Source organism: Plecotus auritus (genome assembly GCF_963455305.1).
Source record: "Plecotus auritus genome assembly, chromosome: 7".
Lineage (NCBI taxonomy): Eukaryota > Metazoa > Chordata > Mammalia > Chiroptera > Vespertilionidae > Plecotus > Plecotus auritus.
The window spans coordinates 71,884,569-71,906,038 of NC_137774.1; the positions used below are offsets into that span (position 1 = coordinate 71,884,569).

General features: G+C 49.3%; 1 protein-coding gene and 1 pseudogene across 3 annotated transcripts; both read right to left on the reverse strand.

Moving 5' to 3' along the window:
• Nucleotide 1: 1 nt before the first annotated feature.
• On the reverse strand, nt 2-7,719 carry BICDL2 (BICD family like cargo adaptor 2). Of its 2 annotated transcripts, XM_080680365.1 has the most exons (10): nt 7,666-7,719; nt 6,126-6,421; nt 3,609-3,824; nt 3,363-3,479; nt 3,110-3,256; nt 2,054-2,245; nt 1,800-1,949; nt 980-1,107; nt 627-747; nt 2-537 (listed from the first exon to the last, which is right to left on the reverse strand). In XM_080680365.1, exons 2-10 carry the CDS (start codon nt 6,405-6,407, stop codon nt 376-378), a joined length of 1,515 nt encoding a protein of 504 aa, XP_080536491.1. In that variant the 5' UTR covers nt 6,408-6,421; nt 7,666-7,719; the 3' UTR covers nt 2-375. The 2 variants fall into 2 exon arrangements, with proteins under 2 accessions (XP_080536491.1, XP_080536492.1); XM_080680366.1 differs by lacking the exons at nt 6,126-6,421; nt 7,666-7,719 and adding an exon at nt 4,080-4,200.
• Nucleotides 7,720-11,921: 4,202 nt separating this feature from the next.
• Nucleotides 11,922-12,281, reverse strand: LOC308252682 (small ribosomal subunit protein uS10-like; annotated as a pseudogene). The gene has a single exon. The product of its transcript is annotated as a small ribosomal subunit protein uS10-like (transcript).
• Between the last annotated feature and the right edge of the window lie 9,189 nt (nt 12,282-21,470).

Here is a 21,470-nt window from a genome sequence, read left to right on the forward strand (position 1 = left end):
TTCCCTGTGCTTTCTTTTCAAGAATGAAGACTAAGTCGGTGTAATGAATTATATATTACTATCTGATCTGATACATAAATAACCACCCCCACCCTTTCCCCGGAGCTTGCCAGGGCCAGGGGGCCTAGTGCCCTAGTGCTTAGAAAAGACCTATATAGATTCAAAAAATAGATAGCTCTGTCCCACCTGCCCCCCACCACCGACCTGGAGTCCCTTACCCTCAAAGCTGGGGCCTGCTCCCAATGAGCCCCTGCCCAGCTTTCCTGAGTTGGGAGGGTACCAGCCCCCTTTGGAAGACAATCTGGGCCCTGTTGCTCCATTGGCCAGAAGAGGAAAGTGAGCCAGAGATGGCAGGGCAGGCCCCTTCGGCGGCCCTTAGGTCCTTCGGAAGAGGTTGCTGAAGAAGCCGCCGGCATAACCAGGACCCCCGCGCAGTGAGAAGCGGGGTACTGGACGACTTGGAGCGGATCCAGCCGCGCTCAGCTCCTTCTGGCGTTGGGAGCGCAGCTGCTGCCCAATCACCACTTGCATGTCGTCCTGATACGGGAGGTCAGCAGAGCGGAAGGAGCGCGTCAGCGCACGGGCCCCGCCCCCTAAAGCCCCGCCCCTCAGGCCCCGCCCTTTACCTGCCAGGCCTCCAGCTCTTGCGTCAGCGCCACCTTCTGGCGGATGGTGCGAAGCAGCTCCCGGGAGAGGGAGTCCCGCTCCAGAGAGACGCGGCTGAGCTCCAGGGACAGTTCCAGGGTCCTGCCAGCGGCAGGGGCAGAGAGCTAGTTAGAAGGCGAGCAGGTGGGTGGGGGCTCCTGGACCTGGGTGGAACTGGGACCCGTAACACCGAAACTAAGGAGGTTGGAGGGCCCCTGGGTCTGAGTGGGGGAAATTGGAACCCACGTCACCAGTGAGGCCTCGAAGGACCAGAGTGCCCTGGGGACTTGAGCCCTAATGGGGAGCTAGTGAGTGGTAGCAGAGGCAGGCTCACTTGTTCACAGCCTTTTCCCTGTCTGAGAGGGCGCAGCTTAGGGCCTCCTCGGGGTCCTGTTCCCGCAGCTCCTTCTGCCTTTGCAGCTCCTCCCGCAGGGTCTGGAGCTCTGCCCGCTGAAGCTCGATCTGCAGGCAGGGAAGGAGGCAGAGAGGCAAGTAGGCCTCTGGATTTCCAAGCCCTTGCTCTCCTTGGCAGCCTGGGCTTCAGCTCTCCCACCATCCTCCCTTTGCCTGCTCCACAAACACCCCAGGCAGCTGTGGCCCTGTGCTGGAAATGAATCTTCTGAGCCCCCAGGCTGGTGTGGGGCTACTTGGATGGTATAAATCTGCAGGAAGGGTGCATGGAGAAACATTGGGAGATGGGACTAAGGGGTCAATGCAGTCCAGGAAGTCATCCCGGAGCAGGTGGCAACAGGCTGACCTTTTTTTTTTAATACTCACCGAGTATATTCCCTCCCCCCCTTTTTTAAGGAGGGAGGGAGAGGGGGAGAGAGAGAGAAACTTCAGTGTGAGCGAGATACATTGATTGGTTGCCTCCCACACGCATCCTGATAGGGGCCAGGGATCGAACCTGCAACCCAGGTATATGCCTTTGACCTGGAATCGAACCCACGACCTTTAGGTGTACAGGCCGACGCTGTAATCATTGAGCAAAACCGGCCAGGGCCAGGCAGGCTCTTGGAGCATGACTGCAAGTTTGTTGGGATGAAGGATTATCCAGGTAGAGGGGCATTAGTGGAAAAAGGCTCAATTATAGATGGAAAAGAGAAATACATTGAGAAGGGCTCTACATCCAGCACTATGTCCCCCCTCCCCACCTCATCCTGCAGCTGGGCCACTTCCATCTCTTTCTCCTCCAGTATCTCTCTTGGGCTCAGGGATGCTCTCTTTATGGGAGGCTCCAAGCTCTCCTCCTGGGATGAAGGCTGTTGACTCAATGCCTCCTGGGTCTCCGGGGACAGAGTGGTCTGTTCAGCAAAGGAATTAGTCAGTGAGGTGTTGAACCTCGTGGGAAAAGGAAGAGGGGTGGAGTCTGCAGCCCTCCTGGATGGCTGGTGGGCTTCGAACTCACCGGGGCGTCTCTGTATCCATCTGCGCTCTGGTTCTGGTCGCTCTCCAGGCTATGGGCAAGCTCTGACTGCAGCGAGGCCCCCGATGTGTCAGCGCCCTGCAGGCGTGACTCCTCCTCCAGCTCCGAAACTTGCCGCTGCAGCCTCCGCAGGGTACTCAGTGCCTCCCTGGCCTCGGAGCGCGCGCATTCCAACTGTGTACGCACCGATAGACAAGCGTGGGCGGTCCAGCCAGGTGCACCCGCAAGGCATTCCGCGGCAGGCCCATAGAGGGCGCTGGCGTGCCGCGGAGGACCAGGCAGCCCCACGCGTCTGGGCACCCCAGCTATAGGTGCCTGATCCCCCACTCCTGGGTCACCAGGCGGCCTTGGGTTATGCACTTCCCCTTAGCCAACACCAATTTCCTCGCCTATAAAGCAGGGTGCGGATAGGCGCCTGGGTTTTAGTTTTCCATCACCTTCCCTCCAGCCACACCCCATAAGGTAACTTCTCAGCGAACCCTGCCCTGTCTTTGACCGGTCAATCTTCTAACTGCTATCATCCAGCATTTAGTGAGCCTTCCTTCTAAGCCAGCAGTGCTGGGCTCAATGCCTCACACCCCCAACAAAGCTCTATACCATTACTATCCCAGCCCACAGATTGAGAAACAGGCTGGATATTCCACAATATAAGAAGAGATCCTGGGATAAGAACCCAGAAAATTTGGCCCTGAAGCACTGCCTCTTTTCATTCCCTTTTCTCCATCTCTACTGCCTCAGACCTGGTCCATGTCCCCATCATCTCTGGCCTGACCTCTAGCCTCAACCTCTTCCTGACCTCCCAGCTGCTTAGTTCTGATGTATTCTAACAGTGTACCACCCTGGCTTTCTAAGAGTGTACCACGCCTGCTTAATTCCCTTCCATGGCCCCCACTTGTCCTTGGGCTAATGCTTATGCTCTTGTGGCCCAGCTGCTGGGGCTCCCATTGACCCAGCTCTGGCCTCATCTCCCAGGAAGACCTGAGACAGTGGCCAAGGCCCCAGCTGGATGCACCCACACACCCCAACCCCACTGGTCACCTCCAAGCTGTGTTCCCGCCTCTCTCGCCGCAGTAGCAACAGCTCCTCATGGGTTGCCTGTAGCCTGCCCTGGCCCTTCTCCACCTCCTCACGCAGTCCTCGGATCTGTGCCTCCAGGTCCTGCCGGCGACTCTGCAGCATCTGGTTCTAGGGAAAGGCCTCAGAGCTGGAGGGGAGGTTCTGGGCTAGCTCCAGATTGCCCCCAGCCCAGCTTTCCTGACTCAACAGGCCCCCAGCCCTAGCCGGCACTCACCTCCCCCTGCAGACTTTCCAGTTGTGATCTCAGCTCTGCCCTGGCCAGGGCCTGGGCCTGGCACTGCCCCCGAAGGCCATCTAGTTCCTTCTGAAGCTCCTGCTCAGTCTGGGAGGCCTGGTGGTGGTGGTTGGGGGTGAGAGGGGAACAGTGGGGCCCTCAGGTGGCCAAAGCCTCAACACCAATCCCAGGGCACCCACCCCCCAACTGGGACCCAGGAATCTGGATGGGTTAGGGCTGTCCCACCTGGGCCAATTGCCGGCTGAGCCGTAGGTTCTGCTCACTGAGTTCACTGAGGGCCTGGGCTCGTTCTCGTCCACTGTCCTGCTGCTCTGAGCGTTGTTCTCCAAGCTGGGCCCGCAGGGCCTCCACATCCCCCTCCAGCTCCACAGCCCTGGCCTCCCACTCAGCTCCCCGTGCTGCCAGGCCCCGGCGGAGCTCATGATTCTCCTGCTGCAGCCGCTGTGGGGCCAGGATAGAAGGTCAGAGAGAGGGAGAGATGAGATGAACAGACACAGAGAGTCCCAGATGGAGAAACAACCTAAAGAGTTTGAGGGAGTCTGAGACAGGGAGGAAGCAGGCAGAGAGCAAAATGCAGATTCAGAGAAAAGGAGAGCAGGGTGGGGCACAGTAGAGAGAAGTTTCCAGGCCCAGCAGGAGGGGCTGACCCCCACCCCCACCCCGGCCATGGGGTGGGGCTCCCTGATGCCCACTCACCTCTGGCTGCTGCCTGGGCTTCTGGACCCGATGTCGCAGGCGCCGTTTCTGGCGCCTGAGTCTGGCAGAATTTAAGCCCCGACCCATAGTCTCACACAACTAGGGGCTCTGGAGGTTGAGCTTCTGCACAGCCTCTGCTTAGCCCCTCTCCTCCAGCTCCTCCCAGCCAGCTCCCTCTAATTAACCCTGGCCAGCCCCTCCTGGGCCCCACGCCTCTGTCCGCCCTCTCCCAAACCTGTCCAACGAGTGGGCGGGCAAGCCTGGCACACCCAGATACCCAGCTTGGGGAGGCAGGCAAGTCAGCCCCCACTCTCTAATTATCAAAGTGGGAAAGTGATGCTAGCCATAGCTGCCACAGTTGTTAGCAGTAGTCCTGTCAGGCCCTTTGCTTACCTGTGCTACTTCATTTAATCCACTAGAGTTAGAATCATTAATGTCCTCATTTTACAAATGAGAAAACAGGCTCAGAGGCAATGCCTTGCCAAGGACATACAGTGAATTAGTGGAGCAGGAATCCCAACCCAGGCAGCCAGGTTTTTAACCAAATACTGTGGGGGCAGCACATCTCTAGGATTAAGCCCCCAGGATTGGGGTCCAATTGTCTTGGCTGGTGCCCAGCTCTGCTGCTGCTTTGTGGTCAGGCAAGTCCCTTAATATCACCATGTCCCATCCATCCATCCATCCATCCATCCATCCATCCATCCATCCATCTATCCATCCATCCATCCAATATTGCCTGAGCTCCTCCTGTTCTGGGGTCTGGCTGTCAGCAGTAAGCGAGAGCACAACGCTCCCTGCCTCAAACAGCTTGAGTCCAGAGGTCTTAGGCAAATAGACAAGTGCTTGAACTAGGTTATTTTGGAGGGACAGTAAGGGCTGTAAGGAAAACCTGGAAAGTAATGAAGAGCAGGGTAGGGTGGAGGCTCCCTAGGTAGGAAGTGATGTTTGAATGGACTCCTGCAGGGCAAGAAGGAAGAGGGCTAAATGCAAGGAACAGTAAGTGCAAAGGCCCTGAGGGAACCAACTTGGGCAACTCAAGGAACTGAAAAAGCGCCCCCCCCCCCCCAGTAGGAGGGGTGGTAAGCTGAGCTCAGGTTGGGGAAGCCACCCACGGGCACTTTTAGGCTCTGGTGAGGAGTTTCAATTTCAGTCTAAATGTGACGAAGAACCATTAGGAGAATCTGAGCAAGGGCTGGAATGATCTGATCTGTAATTTTTGAAGACCCCTCTGGCTGCCCCATAGGCAGTGGGCTCCAGGGAGCAAGAGTAGAAGCTGGGGACCAGTGAAGAGGTGGCTGCAGTGTCTGGGGCAGAGACATGTGACCAGATGGGAGACTGCAGAAATGGTAAGGGGGCCGCCTCAGGATTTTGTTTAGAAGAAGAATCAATAGGGCTTGCAGGCGTGGTAGAGGAGGTCATGGAGATGCTCAGGGTCTGGTCCTGAGGTGGGAAGCTGGGTGGGGACAGTGGGTGATGGGTCATAATGAAGAATGCCACTTCTGTGGAGATGCCCATTATGTGGTCTGTTGGAGAGGTGCAGGGAGGTAAGCTACTCAGGTTGGGCTCAGGGCAGCAGTTGGGGCTGATGACATGGGTCCTGGAGTTGGGGGTGCCCAGGGTGTTTAGGGGCCAGATGTGACCCTAGGTGACAGTGTGGCTGACAACAGACGCTGGGCAGAGGAAGGAGTTGTTCCTACCTCAAAGGTTGAGCGAGAATTGAGATGATGCATGGAAAGTGCTTAGCTCAAAGCCAGGCAGGGAGGGGGTTCCCAGTAACTTGGCTGGGGTTGCACTATACTAATGAGGAGGTGGACCCAAGATTCAGAGAGGGCCAGCAGCTTGCCCAGGGTCACACAGTCAGGCCGGGGGTCTGAATCCAGGTGTTGACTTGTCCTCAGAGCCCATGTTCAAACAACACAGCCAGGAGGACTGGGCCCAGGCCCAAATTATTCCAGAAGCACCCCTCTGTCTGGCTCTCCACCCCTGCTCACTTGCCCTCCATCTGCCCACCCTGGCCCCTGCCTGCCACCCCTGCTGCCAGCTCACTTCCTCACGCTCAGAGTGCTGGGCGCTGAGCGTCTCCAGCTGCTGCTGCAGCTCCTCATTGCGCTCCAGAAGCATCTTGCCGAGTTCTGCAGCCAATAGCAAGTCTTTCTCCTTCTGCTGCAGCTGCAGGGCCAGGTCCTTGGGCTCCTGGGGCCCTGGGCCCCCTCCCAGGAATGAGTCCCGCCGCTCCAGCACGAAGGGGAAGAAGCCCTCGTCACAGCTTGGGGAGGCGCCGCCAGAGAGCAGCCCCAGCGGGAAGCTTGGCCCTTCTGGGGAGTTCATGGTGCCTGCAGTGTCTGGGGGGACAGGTAAGTCTGTGGGACAGGTAGCTGCAGGACACGCTACTCTGCAGCCTGGGGTTTGACAGCCCCCCACCCCCCACCAAGACCTGGCCCTCCCTTAATTCTTCACCTGTCCACTGGCCCTCCCAGTCTTTTGGCCAGGGCCTCCCTGTACCATGAAGGGTTAATGATCCGTGTCTTGGCCACTCAGCTCAGTTAATGTCCCCAGGATAAACTGAGGCAGAGAGAAGCAGGAAATAAATGGGTGCCTTCGCCGCTAGCAGACATTCTCTGCCCCCAGACTTGTCCCAGTGTTGACACTCCCTGCCTCCCTCTTTCTAGAACCCAGATGGATTCTGGTTCCAAGCCCTTCACCGTCTGGGGAACTTCCCAGAACCCAGGTTCTGAGGGCCTAAGGACTCAGGGACAAGTCCAGACCCTTTTCCCTCCAAGAATACAGGGCCTTGGAAACTGAGGTGTCCTGACCCTCAGCCCCCAGCAATTCAGCCCCTCCTCTTCCAGCTCCTTGGCACTCAGATGGCCTCCCAGGTATCCTGGCCCTGTCCTATTTTCTCAGGAGTCAGGTGTTTTGTTCCTCACCCCTCAGGACTCAGGTGCCCAGACGCTCAGCCGTCCTCTCTGGAGTGTAGGCACCAGCCCTCTAGTTTCCCAGGCAGGGCGAGGTAACAGGTTGTGCCAGCCACTGCTGCCCTGCCAATCCAGGTTCCTGTTTACTCCCCAGCCTGCCGCTGGGGACAGGAGCCTGGCGGCACTCCCCTAGGACCTCCCAGGGCCTAGCAGTTCAGGGACTCCAGAGGTAGGGGACACAGGGGGCTTCCCTGGGGTATCCCCCAACACACACACACCTGTCCCTCCCTTTACTCCCCTCACCTGGCGTCCAAGCCCAGGGATCCCAGCAGTCCCAGCCCAGCTGCCCTCAGGCTGGACCCAGGGTCTCCCTGGCATGGCCCCGGCAGCCCGGCCTGCTCTGGAGATGCCAGTGCGTCCCTTCTTCCCATCCCCGAACTGAGCTGCCATTTAGTACCTCCACCCAGGCGTCAGGGCCCATAGTCCCTCGAACCCCCAGCCCAGGTGTTGGAAGCCCAGCCACCACCTTCCTTCCAGCTTGCGTCCTATGCTTCCTGGCCCCAGGGGTCCAGCCGGTGCCTCCAGCCCGAGCCAACCACACCAACCCGCCCCGGCTCTGTCCAGCCTGAAGCTTGGAGGGCCCCTGTCCTCAGCGCCCCCTAGGCTCTCACCCGACGACGATGCCGGGATCCTGCCGAGATCCCTGCCGTCCGATCCCTTCTTCCGGAGGCGGCGCCAGGTGCACAGGTGTGGGGCGGTGCCCTGGGCGGGGCTGGGGCGCCCCCTGGTGATCAGAATGGCCAGGCGGGGCTAAAGGAAAGTCACCTCAACCCAGGTCAGAGGCACTGACCATCTTGCTACTGTCAGAAACAAAAGGGCCCATTAATTGAGCACCTACTGTGTGCAGACTCTGTGCTGAGCATCGATGTCAGCTCCTTTCCCCTCACAACTGCCCTATGAGATAGAAAATCATTTGTTTATATATTTTTTCTTTATTTTTCAATTACAGTTGACATACACTATTATATTAGTTTCAAATGTACAACATAGTGATTTAGATACCTTACAAAGTGTTCACTCCAGTAATTCTATTACCCACCTGGCAACATTCATAGTAGTTACAATATTATTGACTATGCTCCCTATGCTATACTTTATTTACATCCCCATGACTATTTTTATTTTATTATTTTATTTATTTATTTATTTATTTATTTATTATTTTTAAACAAGGCCACCAAAAATTTGGTTGCCTCCCATATATATATATGGATATATATATGGGAGGCAACCAAATATATATTGATTGATTTCAGAGAGGAAGGGAGAAAGAGAGAGATAGAAACATCAATGATGAGAGAGAATCATTGATCGGCTGCCTCCTGCATGCCCCCTACTGGGGACTGAGCCCACAACCTTTGTATATGCCCTTGACTGGAATTGAACCCAAGACCCTTCAGTCCACACGCTCTATCTACTGAGCCAAACTGGCAAGGGCCCCCATGACTATTTTTAAAACATAAATTTTTTTTTGCCAAGCCAGTGTGGCTCAGTGGTTGAGTGTTGATCTATGAGCCAGGAGGTCACGGTTCGATTTCCAGTCAGGGCATATGCCCGGGTTTTAGGCTCGATCCCCCAGGGTGGGGCATGCAGGAGGTGGCCCATCAATGATTCTCTCTCATCATTAATGTTTCTTTCTCTTCCTCCCCCTCCCTTCTCTGAAATCAATAAAAATATTTTCTTAAATAAATGTTTTTATTGATTTTAGAGAGAGAGGAAGGGAAAGGGAGAGAGAAACATTAATGTTGATTGACTGGTTGCCTCCTGCACACCTCCTGCCAGGGATCAAGTCCAAAACCCCGACATGTGCCTTGACCAGGAATTGAACCTGTGACCTCTCGGTGCATGGGTTAACACTCACCCACTGAGCCACATGCTGGGCATATTTTTTTAAATTATTAAAAGTATGTTTTTATTGATTTAGAGAGAGAAGAAAAGAGAGAGAAAGAGAGATAGAAACATCAATCAGTTGCCTCCTGTACACCTCCCATTGAGAATCAATCCTGCAACCCAGACATGTGCCCTGACAGGGAATTGAATCAGTGACCTCCTGGGACAATGCTCAACCAACTGAGCCACACCTGCCAGGGCTCTCTGATTTATTGATGATAGCCATTCTGACAAGTGTGAGTCGATATCTCATTGTGGTTTGAGATGGGAAATTATTAACAATTATAATAACAAATCTAACACATATTAAGCACTCTGCTAAGACAGCTCTTTTATAGGCACAAATGCACAACTTATTTACTTTTATGACATCCTAATGAAACAGGAACTACTATTATGTCCATCTTATTGATAAGGATGTTGAGGCTCAGGGAGGGTCTGACTTGCTTGGGGGTCACATGGACAGACCTTGAATGTGCCCTGCAGAAGTGTGACTTTAGGGTGGGTGCTTTTACACTGATTCCCGTGCCGCAGGGGAGGACAGCTAAAGTGACTTGCCTGTGCGGTTCCAGGCTTGGTGTTCTCAGTTCCCAGCTGCATAGAGCTGGGTGCGGTGCTCTCTAGTCAGGGACAGAGGCCTTCGAATGGAGACCAGAGGATCCAGGGCTGGGTTCCACGGTCCAGCCCAATGCAGCCTGGGCAAGTAGGTGATGTCCTAGCTGTGGCCTGGTGGCTTGTCTCGTCTCCTCAAACTTCCAGGGCTCCCTGGGTTTCTGTAACGGGGATTCCTGGCCTGCTGAGCAGTGACAAATGGAGGGCTGGGAGCAGTGGTGTGCTAGTACCTATTTAACAACAGGCTCTCTGCAGGGGAAGGAAGCCTGGATTTGTTGCATTTGCCAGATTCTGTGGTGTAAATACGCCCTCCCCGATTTCAGGCTAGGCTACCAACATGACACCGTTGGAGGTGAAGATGGGTGGAGGTGTGCCTATCCAGCTTTGCCTGACAGTACCAGTGGGTCCTATGTCCCTCTGGCTGGGGGTAAGGATGCCCGAGTCATGAGGAACAGAGATCTATCTGGCTGGATCCTAGAAAAATAAGAAGATGGGAGCTGGGACTACTGATTTGTGGGAAAATGGGTGCAGACTCCTTGGAGGGGTGTTTCAGGGGCTGGAACTCCTGGGCCCTGGGGTTGGGACAGGTTTCCTGCCACTATGGAGTAGAAGAGCCAATTCTTTGCAAAAGGGTCTGGGAGCTCTATTGCCTAGCAAAGCTGCCCTGTACTCCCCTGGCATCTGTGGTAACAACCCGGTGGACTTTGCAGGGCTAACCCCCTCTAAATGCCAGGTCACCACAGGCCCAACCCATACTCACCCACACCCACATTTCCCCGGGTCCTCCTCCTGTCCGGCAGGGGGCTGGGCTCATCTGGAGATGAAATGGTCAAGGCCTGGCTCCCCAGAGATTCACAGTCCACCTTGGAGCTAGAACAGGTGTCAACCCATAAACCAAAAATGAGCCAATAACCTCAGTCCAGATCCCAGTTTGGCCACTTCTCAGCTGTGCATGCCTGTGTCATTCAGCTGATTAACCTCTGCAACCCTCAGTTTCACCATCTGTAAAATGGGTGTGACAACTTCCAGCTCGTAGAGCTGTGAGGATTAAATGAGGTTGAAGTACAAGCACGTAGGCCATGCTAGTGATCCTCTGCCTAGCCACAAAGGTGACTCACCACACACATTAGGATGTGTTTTATCCTTATAACACTTTGATGTGTTCATACCCTTCAAACAGGAAACCAGCTCAGGGAGGTGAAGTGGTTGGCCTGTGCCTACATGGTAGACCCTTACCTGGCTCCTTATGCATTTAACCTGATGTTTCTGAGTGTGGTTTGTTGTTTTTTTCCCCAACTTAAAAAAAAAAATCAGCTTCATTAAGGTAGGTATTTGTTTTCTAGAGCTGCTGTAACAAATTACTAAACAACAAAAATTTTCTGTCTCTTAGTTCCGGAGGCCAAACCAAAATTAAGGTGTGGGCAGGGTGGTTCCTTATCGATGCTCCTAAGATGAAATCTATTCTATGCCTCTCTCCCAGTTTCTGGTACTGCCAGCAACCCCTGACATTTCTTGGCTTGAAGACACATCACTACAATCTCTGCCTCCATTTTCACTCCCCCTTGGTCTTCTCTGTGTCCCTGGGTCTTGTATGGCTCCCTACTTTCTCTCATAAGGGCACAGTGATTAGATTTAGGGCCCATCCTAAATCCAGGATGATGTCATCTGGAGACTTAACTTACATCTGCAAAGACCCCCCCTTTTTTTTTTTTAAGTATTTTTTATTGATTTTTTTTTTTTTCTTTTTAGAGAGAGGAATGGGAAGGGAGAAAGAGAAACATCAATATGAGAGTGAGACTTCAATCAGCTGCCTCTTACATGCCCCTACTGGGGATCGAGCTTGCAACCCCGGCATGTGCCCTGACCCTGAGTCAAACTGGCGACCTTTCAGTGCAGGGGATGACACCAAGGCAAAGACCCTCTTTTTAAATAACGTCACATTCTCGGGGACTGGAGGTTAGGACTGGGACTTGTATTTTTTGGAGACACATTCAACCTACTCCAAGGAATAATTTTTATATAATAAAGTTAAGCAATTTTAAGTGTTTCATTTGATGAGCTTTTGAGAAGTATATGCAGTAACTAACTGCCACAATCATGATATGGAACACATTTTTAAAAAACAACACAGCTGATAGCCCTGCCGGTTTGGTTCAGGGGATAGAGCGTCGGCCTGCAGACTAAAGGGTCCCGGGTTCAATTCTGGTCAAGGGCACATGCCCAGGTTGTGGGCTTGATCCTCAGTAGGGAGGAGGCAGCCGATCGGTGATGCTCTCTCATCATTGATGTTTCTATCTCTCCCTCTCCCTTCCTCTCTGAAATCAATAAAAATATATATTTTTTAAAAAAACAGCTGATAGTCAATTTATTTAAAAGGTTGATTTGAACATCTGCAATGGTGACTTTAACCTTGACTCCTGGCTCTATGCTGGTGGAACTAACGTGATAACAATCTCAGAGGGACTGTGTAAGTCAATGACCCACTTGTGGATCCTCCTCTGAAAACGATCCCAAGTGTTAGAACCTTCCCCACAAGGAGTTTTTCTTGTAGTGATTCCCAGAGTCTTGGTAGACATCCGAACTGGTCCTTAGAGTTTGAGATTCTTTTCCTTTTCGCCTCTGATCAAGTCAAAGATTTAACACTGTGGCTGGTTAGAGTAATTCTAACTCGGTGAATCACCACCTCTGGTTCCATGGGTGTCTTTCCAGTCTCTTTAAAAGCCATGGCTGTGGTGCAGCTTCCTGGCCCACTTGTTCTGTGAGAGCAAACAGCGGTGAGTCAGGAACAGGAGTGGGCGGGACGAACGGAGCTCGCTGTAGTGGCCACTGCGTCTTCCTCAAAGAGAAGCAGAGCACTTTCGTCACCACAAAAGTTCCTCATCACCCTCTGCAGTCAATCGCTCTCCCACCCCAGCCTCTGGTGATCACTGATCTGCTTTCTGTCACTATTGTTTTGTCTTTCCCAGAATGCTCTCTAAATAGAATCATATACACTGATTGGCCAGATTATTATGATCTCTGAAAGCATAATAATCTGGCCACTCAGTGTGTGTGTGTGTGTGTGTGTGTGTGTGTATGAGGCCCAGTGCATGAATTCATGCATGGGTGGGGTCCGGCCAGCCTGGCCAGGAGGAGGGGACATGGGCAGTTGGCCAGCCTGCCTGCTGGTCGAACTCCTGGTTGAGGGGACAATTTGCATATTAGCCTTTTATTATATAGGATATACACTGAGTGGCCAGATTATTTTGCATTCAGAGATCATAATAATCTGGCCACTCAGGGTATAGTATGTGGTCTTTTGTGCCTGTACTATAAACTTCTTTGATAAGCTAAGCATAATGCTTCTGAAATACATCTATGTTGTGTGAATCAGTGGAATCAATAGGTTTGAGAAGCTTCAGACCTAAAGAAAGGTTGCAGGAATAATGTAATGAATAGCTTCCCCGAAGGCTCACAATTGTGAACATTTTGCCACATTTCCTTCCTCTCTCTCTTACGCTGCACACACAGGCACACATTTTGCTAAACCACTGGCTACTGCAGCTTCTTACTCAGCATCTCCTGAGGACCCATATATTCTCCTACGCAAGGACATACTATTATCACATGTGATAAATTGGACACTGATAAAATACTGTAGATGCAATAATCTTTTTTACTGTTTATTACAGGAATGCCCTTTTCATTTATTATTTTTATTTTTAGATTTTTTTTTATTATTTCAGAGAGGAAGGGAGAGAGAGATAGAAACATCAATGATAAGAGTCATTGATTGGCTGCCTCCTGCACACCCCCTCACTTTTCTCATACCAATGGCAAAGAGAAACCATCACTCCCATGGCATTCCACTGGGGACTGTGCTCACAATGGGGCATGTGCCCTGACCAGGAATCCAACCAGTGACTTCCTGGTTCATAGGCTGATGCTCAATCACTAAGCAACACTGGCCAGACAGGATGCCCTTTTTAAATGATTTTTTTTTTTAAATTCAGGAGAAGTTCAAAGATCACATATTGCATCTAGCTGTCATTTCTCTTTAGTCTCTTTTTTTTTTTTTAATATATTTTATTGATTTTTTACAGAGAGGAAGAGAGAGGAGAGGGATAGAGAGTTAGAAACATCAATGAGAGAGAAACATCGATCAACTGCCTCCTGCACACCCCCCACTGGGGATGTGCCCGCAACCAAGGTACATGCCCTTGTCCGGAATCGAACCTGGGACCCTTCAGTCCGCAGGCTGACGCTCTATCCACTGAGCCAAACCGGTTTTGGCTCTTTAGTCTCTTTTAATCTAAAGTAGTCCCTGTGTCTTCTTATGTGTCTTTTATGATACTGACTTTATTTTTTTTATTTTTTTAAATATATTTTATTGATTTTTTTACATAGAGGAAGAGAGAGGGATAGAGAATTAGAAACATCGATGAGAGAGAAACATCGATCAGCTGCTTCCTGCACACCTCCTACTGGGGATGTGCCCGCAACCAAGGTACATGCCCTTGACCGGAATCGAACCTGGGACCCTTCAGTCCGCAGGCCAACGCTCTATCCACTGAGCCACACTGGTCAGGGCTATGATACTGACTTTAAAAAAAAAAAATTTTTTTTAAGAATCCAGGCAGCTGTTTTCCAGGAGGTTTCTGAGATTTTTCCAGGATGATGCATTTGGATTTTGTTTGTCCCTAATAACTGTATGGCATTTCATCCCATGTTTATCCTTATTTTATTCCTCCACTCTCCTATCAATGAACACTGTTGGCACGTTTCCAACATTCTAATGCACATCCTTTGTACACATATTTCCATGGGCACATTGGTGGGCGTTCCATGCCACTATCCATCTAGAAGTGGAGTCAGTGGGGAGAGATGATCCCATGATCTCTTGCTGCGTAATAACCATCCCACAACTTAGAGGCTTAAAACAACAATTATGTTCTGAGGCTTGGCTGGTTCTGCTGGGGGTCTTGCTGCTGGGACCTCGTGTAGTTGCAGGTAAATGGTGGCCAGGGCTGGAGTCATCGTAGGTTCCTCTGCTCTCACGTCTGAAGCCTGGGCTGATGGCTGTGTGAGCTGGGGCCAGACAGTGTTTCTCTCTCCACGCAGCCCCTGCCTGTGGCCTGCGTGGATTTCCTCACAGTTTGACCATCCCAGACTTCTGACATGGCAACTGACTTCCCCCAAAGAGAGGTTCCAAGAAGCTGCAAGTCTTCAGATGCAGCCTTGAGGTCCCAGAACCATCACTCCCATGACATTCCACTGGGCAAGCAAGTCACTGAGCCCACCTGGGGCTCAAGAGGAGGATAGATTTCATCTCTGAATGGAAGGAGTAGCGAAGAATTTGCAGCCATCTTTTATCTACCACAGAGGTTACGCTCTTCAGCTTTATTAAATATTGCCAAACTGGTTTCCAAAGTGTAGGTACTAATTTACACTCTGTAATAAACAGTTTGACTCCATTTTTGATGTTTGATTGCTGACAGACTTAAAGCCCCATGTGTCCTTCCTCGCCTTGTGCTGCAAAGCTAGGCAGGTTGAAAAGAACGCCTTGATGCTGAGGAAACTGAAACCAGGAAAACCCTGGCAGTGTATAGGGGCCCTCAGCCAGCCTCACTGCCTTACCACCAGAAAAGCGTCTCATCAGTCTCCACATCTGAACCAAATTTTGTGGGGAGGCTTGATTCCATTGTGGAGCAACAAAATACACTCCTGTCAGCAAAGTATGAATTTCTTCTGGCCTACACCTGCCCAATACTTGGCATCATCAGGCTTTGCAATTTTTGTCAATCTGATGACAAACATGGTGTGAGATATTAGAGAAAAAATACGTATATATTGGTCTCTGACCCCATTTCCTGGCACAGGACTCTGAAAACACCTGTACTACAAGAAATGCGGTTCTCATTGCCATTGGTATGAGAAAAGTGGGATTTGCTAGTTCGGCTCTGACTCGTAGAAACATATGGTTGGGAAAGAGCAAGGATGAAGATAAGGAGCCTTTGGTTCCTAGTGGCCACAGGTTACCCATGGATGAGCCGCAGCTGTGTTGTGCTCAGTTGCCAAAGGCAAACTTACCAATGGAATTCAGAAATGAGTCTTCTCCTGAGGAGCTGGTTCAGGGGATGTATAAGGACATGCAAACTAATAAAAAAGAGGTAAACCCTGGCTGGTGTGGCTCATCCCATGCACCAAAAAGTCGTTGGTTCGATTCCCGGTCAGGGCACATACCCAGGTTGTGGGCTCAGTCCCCAGTCGGGATGCATATGGGGGGCAACTATGCAGTCTCTCTCTCTCTCTCTCTCTCTCTCTCTCTCTCTCTTCCTCTCTCTCTAAAATAAATAAAAACATATATATTTTTAAAAAAGTAAAATATTCCTTCTCTTGGTTATTGTTAGCTATAATAACTGAAGCAAAATTTAAAAAGAGTTTGGGGTTGGACCTTGATGCTAGGACAAGCTCCGACTTCAGTGAGGCTGAGATTCAGCCACTGGCCTCACAGCTGCTGCTCAAGGGGAAAATTGTGCAGGAAGCACAGAAAGAACCTCTAAGATCTGTGGTTGCCAAGAAGGTAGTCGACATCAGGGAAGGGCAAAACCAAGAAACTACAGAAACCAGAGGGTAGATCAGTATCACCAGCTTCCTGAAGAACCTTTACTGAAAAGGATTGTGAGAGTAACCAAGTTGGAGGCCGTGTTTCTGGTTTTGATGCTGCAAAGTGAGTGGAAAAGCATGTTTGTTAGTACAGGACCCAAAGCTCCTATGGAGCTATCACAGATGGCTCTCCTGATCCGGACGCACAAGAAGTTATTCCCAAGGGAGCAGCCAGCTTGGTGGATTGGATAAAATCCCCTGTAAGGTCTGTTTACCCTGTTCATTTCCCATCAATGCCAAGTGGAGCGCCACAGCTGAAATGCTCTGTATGCCAGCCATGTGGGACTGGCTTCCCCCAGTGAACATGTTCAGTACCCAGGTCATGGTAAATGCTGTGGTTAAGGGGGCCCCGCTGCATCGGCAACCCATGTTATCTTACTGTTACAAACCTGAAGGACAGTTGAGGAAGATATAGAATTTGCTCTCTCTGCTTTCCTTCATGGGTCTTACTACTAAGACAAATATTAGGTTAATTAACAAGAAAATGGAGGGAAGGCAGAGGAGTGACTCAACAGATTGTTCTTAGCAGAGTGGAAATTTTAAAAGTTATTAAGAAATAGGACAAATTAAGCAAATATTGATGGGAGTGAAACAAAGAGGAAGCACTAATGATTAATGATGTTGAGCACATTTTCATGTGCTTATTGGCCATTTGTGTATCTTCCTTGGACTAATATCCATTCAAGTCCCATTTTTTAATTGGGTTGTTTTCTTGTTGTTGAGTTTTAGGAATTTTCTATATATTTGGATATTAATCCCTTATCAGAGATATGATTTGAAAATACTTTTCCCATCCTGTGGGTTGCCTTTTTACCCCATGGATAGTATCAATGTACAAAATTTTAAATTTTTTGTGAAGTCAAATTTGTCTAATTTTTGTTTTGTACCTGTGCCTTTGGTATCATATCCAAGAAATCATTGCCAAATCCAATGTTGTGAGTGTTTGCCTGTTTTCTTCAAAGAGTTTATTTGTTTTAGGTCTTACATTAGGTCCTTGACCTATTTTGAGTTAATTTTTGTATAAGGTGTTAGGTAAGGATCAAATTTCATTCTTTTTCATGTGTCATCCAATTTTCCCAGAACCATTTATTTATTTTTTAAAAGAATAGCTTATTGATTTTTAGAGAGAAAGGGGGAGGGGAGAGAGAGAAACATCAATGTTAGAGTGCAACATCAGTCGGCTGCCTCCTGCACGCTCCCTACTGGGGACTTGACAGGGAATCAAACTGACAACCTCCTGGTGCACAGGACCATGCTCAACGAACTGAACCACACTGACCAAGGCTCCCAGAACCATTTATTGAAAAGACTATCTTTTCTCCATTTAATGGTCTAGCATCCTTATCAAAATTATTTAACTGTATATGTGAGGGTGTATTTCTGGCCTCTCTATTCTATACCATTGGTCTGTATGTCTATCTTTATGCCAGTACCACACTGTTTTGATTACTGTAGCTTTGTAGTAAGTTTTAAAATTAGGAAGTGTGAGTGTTCCAGTTTTGTTTCTTTTTTTTTTTTTCAAGATCGTTTTGGCTATTTGGGGTCCCTTGAGATTCCATATGAATTTTAGAATGGGTTTTTCTATTCTGCAAAAACATCATTGGGATTTTAATAGGAATTACATCAAATCTGTAGATTGTTCTGGGTAGTACGGACATTTTGAGAAGTTCTTAAAAGCTGTGTGCTAGCTGCTCCGGTAAACATGCACAGCTGCCTGCCATATGCCTGGGTGTGTGCTCTGAGTAGCTGCTACTCTGCTAAGACATAACATTTATCACAATTTACTGTCCAACCCTTCCCCCAGAAGTTGTAAGTGTTCAGAGTTCCATAACAGTTCCATCGACAGATTCTGTCCAGGTCGGAAGACAGATTCCTGGTGCTTCCTACTCCACCATCTTCCCAGAATTCTCTCTAACCCAAGGCCTTTTGCATAGGAGTGGGTTAATTGGTCAGGGAGTGAAGAAGCAAAGTTCCCAGGGCTGCTTGATACAGGAGCCCCAAACACTGTGGTACCAAACCCATTGGTGAAGCCCTGACTGGGGCTGTAATTGATTGAGATTAAAAATATAAGAGTCCAGCCAAAACCGGTTTGGCTCAGTGGATAGAGCAGGTTCGATTCCGGTCAAGGGCATGTACCTTGGTTGCGGGCACATCCCCAGTAGGAGGTGTGCAAGAGGCAACTGATCGATGTTTCTTTCTCATCGATGTTTCTGACTATCTATCCCTCTTCCTTCCTCTCTGTAAAAAATCAATAAAATATATTAAAAAAATATAAGAGTATATAAGATTATGAAAGTTGGACTATTTAAACAGGCTTTGTGTAAAGAAGTTGTATCTGCTTTTATTAATGTTTTATGGGGGTGGATATTATGCCCTACTGGGGCACACTGCCCCTACCTTGTATTGTAAAACCAAGACCAGTTGATAAGTCCCAATAGGGCCTACAGTTAGAAATGTGAGGGTTGATGGAATTCAAGTAAAAGTTAGCAGGAGAATTGGTACGTTTGAGCAGGCTTTATGTGAAGTCATGTCTCTTTTACCTGATTGTGTATGGGATGGACATTGTATCTAACTGGGGAACGGTTCCCTACATAGTCTTGTAAAACAAGTATGTAAATGCGTCCTTCAAGCCACATTAATTGGACATGCTGAATGGGCAGCTGTGCAATTGCCTGAGCCCACAAAGTGTGGAATAGAAGCTGGAATAGCTTCTCTGTGCAATAGCCCAAGTGGAGTGTGGGTTGGGGCTATTACAACACCCCATGAGCCCCTCCTATTGACAACTACGAGTAAGTTGGACAAGAGAATTTTCATTTTGGGGTATTTCCTACCTTGCTATCAGACATAAATCGAAGCTACTCATAAGACTGAAGGACATAAAATGATCTTGAAACCTGAACTACCCACAGTGTATTGGGTGATGTCAGAGAAATGCTCTAATGGGTACTGCAGGGCCCAGAAGCGTTTGATAATGACATGGAAATGGTTTATATAGGCTCATGCTGCTGGGAACACAAAGACATACTCCCAAGCAGGGAACCTTTCCCCCTACAGCCAACTTTGGAATGGTGTGAGGAGCTCTTAGCTTCTGTTGTCACTGGACAGTGCCCTATAAATAGCCCTTAACTGACCAACAAAGAGCTGCTTGGTTTGTGGACGCCAGTTCCATGGTGAATGAATAACATCCTGGTTGGGAAGCCACTACTCTGATCAAAGAAGGTAAGAACAGATCAGTTCAGTGGACTGAATTGCATGCTGTTTTCCCAGCAGTGATGGAAGAATTGAACAGCAAAATTCCCTATGTTTTTGTTTCTACCAACTCATCGGTAGTGACCAATGGCCTGGCCATCTGAGCAGGCAGGAGGGCGATGGAAACTTGGTCCTTGTGGAAATCCCTATGGGAACTTTAGGACTGAATAAAGTAGGACACGCAATGTCCATCTGAAGAAACCCCTTCCAGACTTGGAAGATAATTAAAATCAACCAGCAGATATCTCTGTGTGCTCACTTGAGGTGGCCACCTGGGCCCATAAACTAAGTGTACACGAAGACTGCAGTGGCTCTGTGGCAGATTCCCTGGGGCAAAGACTTTGATCATAGCTGGCAAGTCAGACTGATGCTGGTGGCCCTAATAGGCTAAAAATGGGTCCTGATCAGAACAGACACTGAATCTGGACTGGGCTTTGCTTACTCAGTGATAGATGCAAATGCTCAGATGCTATTAAAAAAACACACGCACCAGAACAGCCCTAGCTGGTTTGGCTTAGTGGATAGAGCGTCAGCTGTGGACTGAAGAGTCCGGGATTCGATTCTGGTCAAGGGCACATACCTCTGTTGCAGGCTCAATTCCTAGCCCTGGTGGGGCATGTATGGGAGGTAACCAATTGATGTGTCTTTCTGACATCGATGTTTTTCTCTCTGTCTCTCCCTCTCCCTTCCATCTCTCTGAAAATCAATGGAAAAATATCCTTGGGTGAGGATTAACAACAACAATAACAACAACAACAACAACAACAAAAACAGAACAGAAGATAGTGCACCAATTATTATGGCCAATTGTCATTTCTTCAGGCCAAGGACCACACTTTATAGCCCATGATGTCCAACACTGGGCAGAGAGATGTCCTTCTCAGAGTTTTATTTGATAGAGAATTGGAATGGGCAATAGAAACATTTATCGTCTAAAATGAAAGGAGATAAAGGCTTACACACCTTCATGAGTGTGTGCTCACACTCAACAGGAACATGAGTGGGGCTAAAGGAGTTTCCCCACTGGATCTGGAGGAAGGGGGTGGAGAATTATGCTGGTAAGACACTGCAATTCTTCCCAAGAGGAGAAGATGGTGACATAATGACTCAATAATCTTTTTCTTTCTTCTTTCTCACATCACCTCAATTGTTTTTTCATACCTGATTCAGTGGTCGTATAACCAGGGCTGCAAATGCAAGTGCCTGAAACAGCAGTGATTCCTAAACAAAAGAGTTTGCAACTACATTTTATTTTATTTTATTACTTTTTTTTTTGTAGTGCCAGTTTATTGCCAATAGCTGACAATGCCCGGGGCTAGTAAAAAATAAATTAGAACTACAGTGGCCTCTTACAGGTATAGCTAGGCTGGAGAGGGGAGCAAGCTTTTGTGGACACTGATCCCCAGAAGGGGTACAAGGTGGTAATGCCGGGGTTCTTTCCCAGCATCTGGAAGGGTTCAGGAATCTGGAGAAGGCACTGCGTGTAAATTAATAAAGAGACTAGAAATATAATATAAATTTGTAATCCATGGGGGAGCCAGAGGAAGCTTAGCTATAGGAACCAAGTTCTCCCTGTCTCCAGACCCAGGGCTCTTTTTATTCCCACATTTTGCCCTATAGCAAAGTAGATATACATATCAAAGGTAAGTTTGGTATACAGTAGGCATTGTCAGTTTGGGGGAACTGCCTTCGGCTGTCAAGGTGTTTGGCCAGCAGGAGGCAATAACATGTAGATTAAAATACCCTCAGCTGTCTGGTAGCAGGTAATAATATATGCAAATCTTTAGGTGTGGGGAAATGCCCTTAGCTATTACAGCAGCAGGTAATATGTATTCAGCCCTGCTGAATCCCCAAGTTCCATCAACCTTTTGATGAAACTTCTTGCATTTATGACATGCTGGAATTAGCTTCTAGCAAGGTGGCTGTGATAATATCAGTGGAGAGGCTCTCCCACCCTCCAGACCAATAGAAGTTTCTATTCCCTCCTGGTACCCAAAGGGGCAAAGTGGAGGCCAGGGTC

What these genes read in the sequence shown, in the direction of transcription:
- BICDL2 (XM_080680365.1), bottom strand. Translation starts at nt 6,407, where the DNA reads ATGAACTCCCCAGAAGGGCCAAGCTTCCCGCTGGGGCTGCTCTCTGGC. An exon ending in TGGAAAGTCTGCAGGGGGAG is followed by an intron (nt 3,257 to 3,362) that starts GTGAGTGCCGGC and finishes GCCTTTCCCTAG; the next exon opens with AACCAGATGCTGCAGAGTCG. An exon ending in AGGGAAAAGGCTGTGAACAA is followed by an intron (nt 748 to 979) that starts GTGAGCCTGCCT and finishes TGCCGCTGGCAG; the next exon opens with GACCCTGGAACTGTCCCTGG.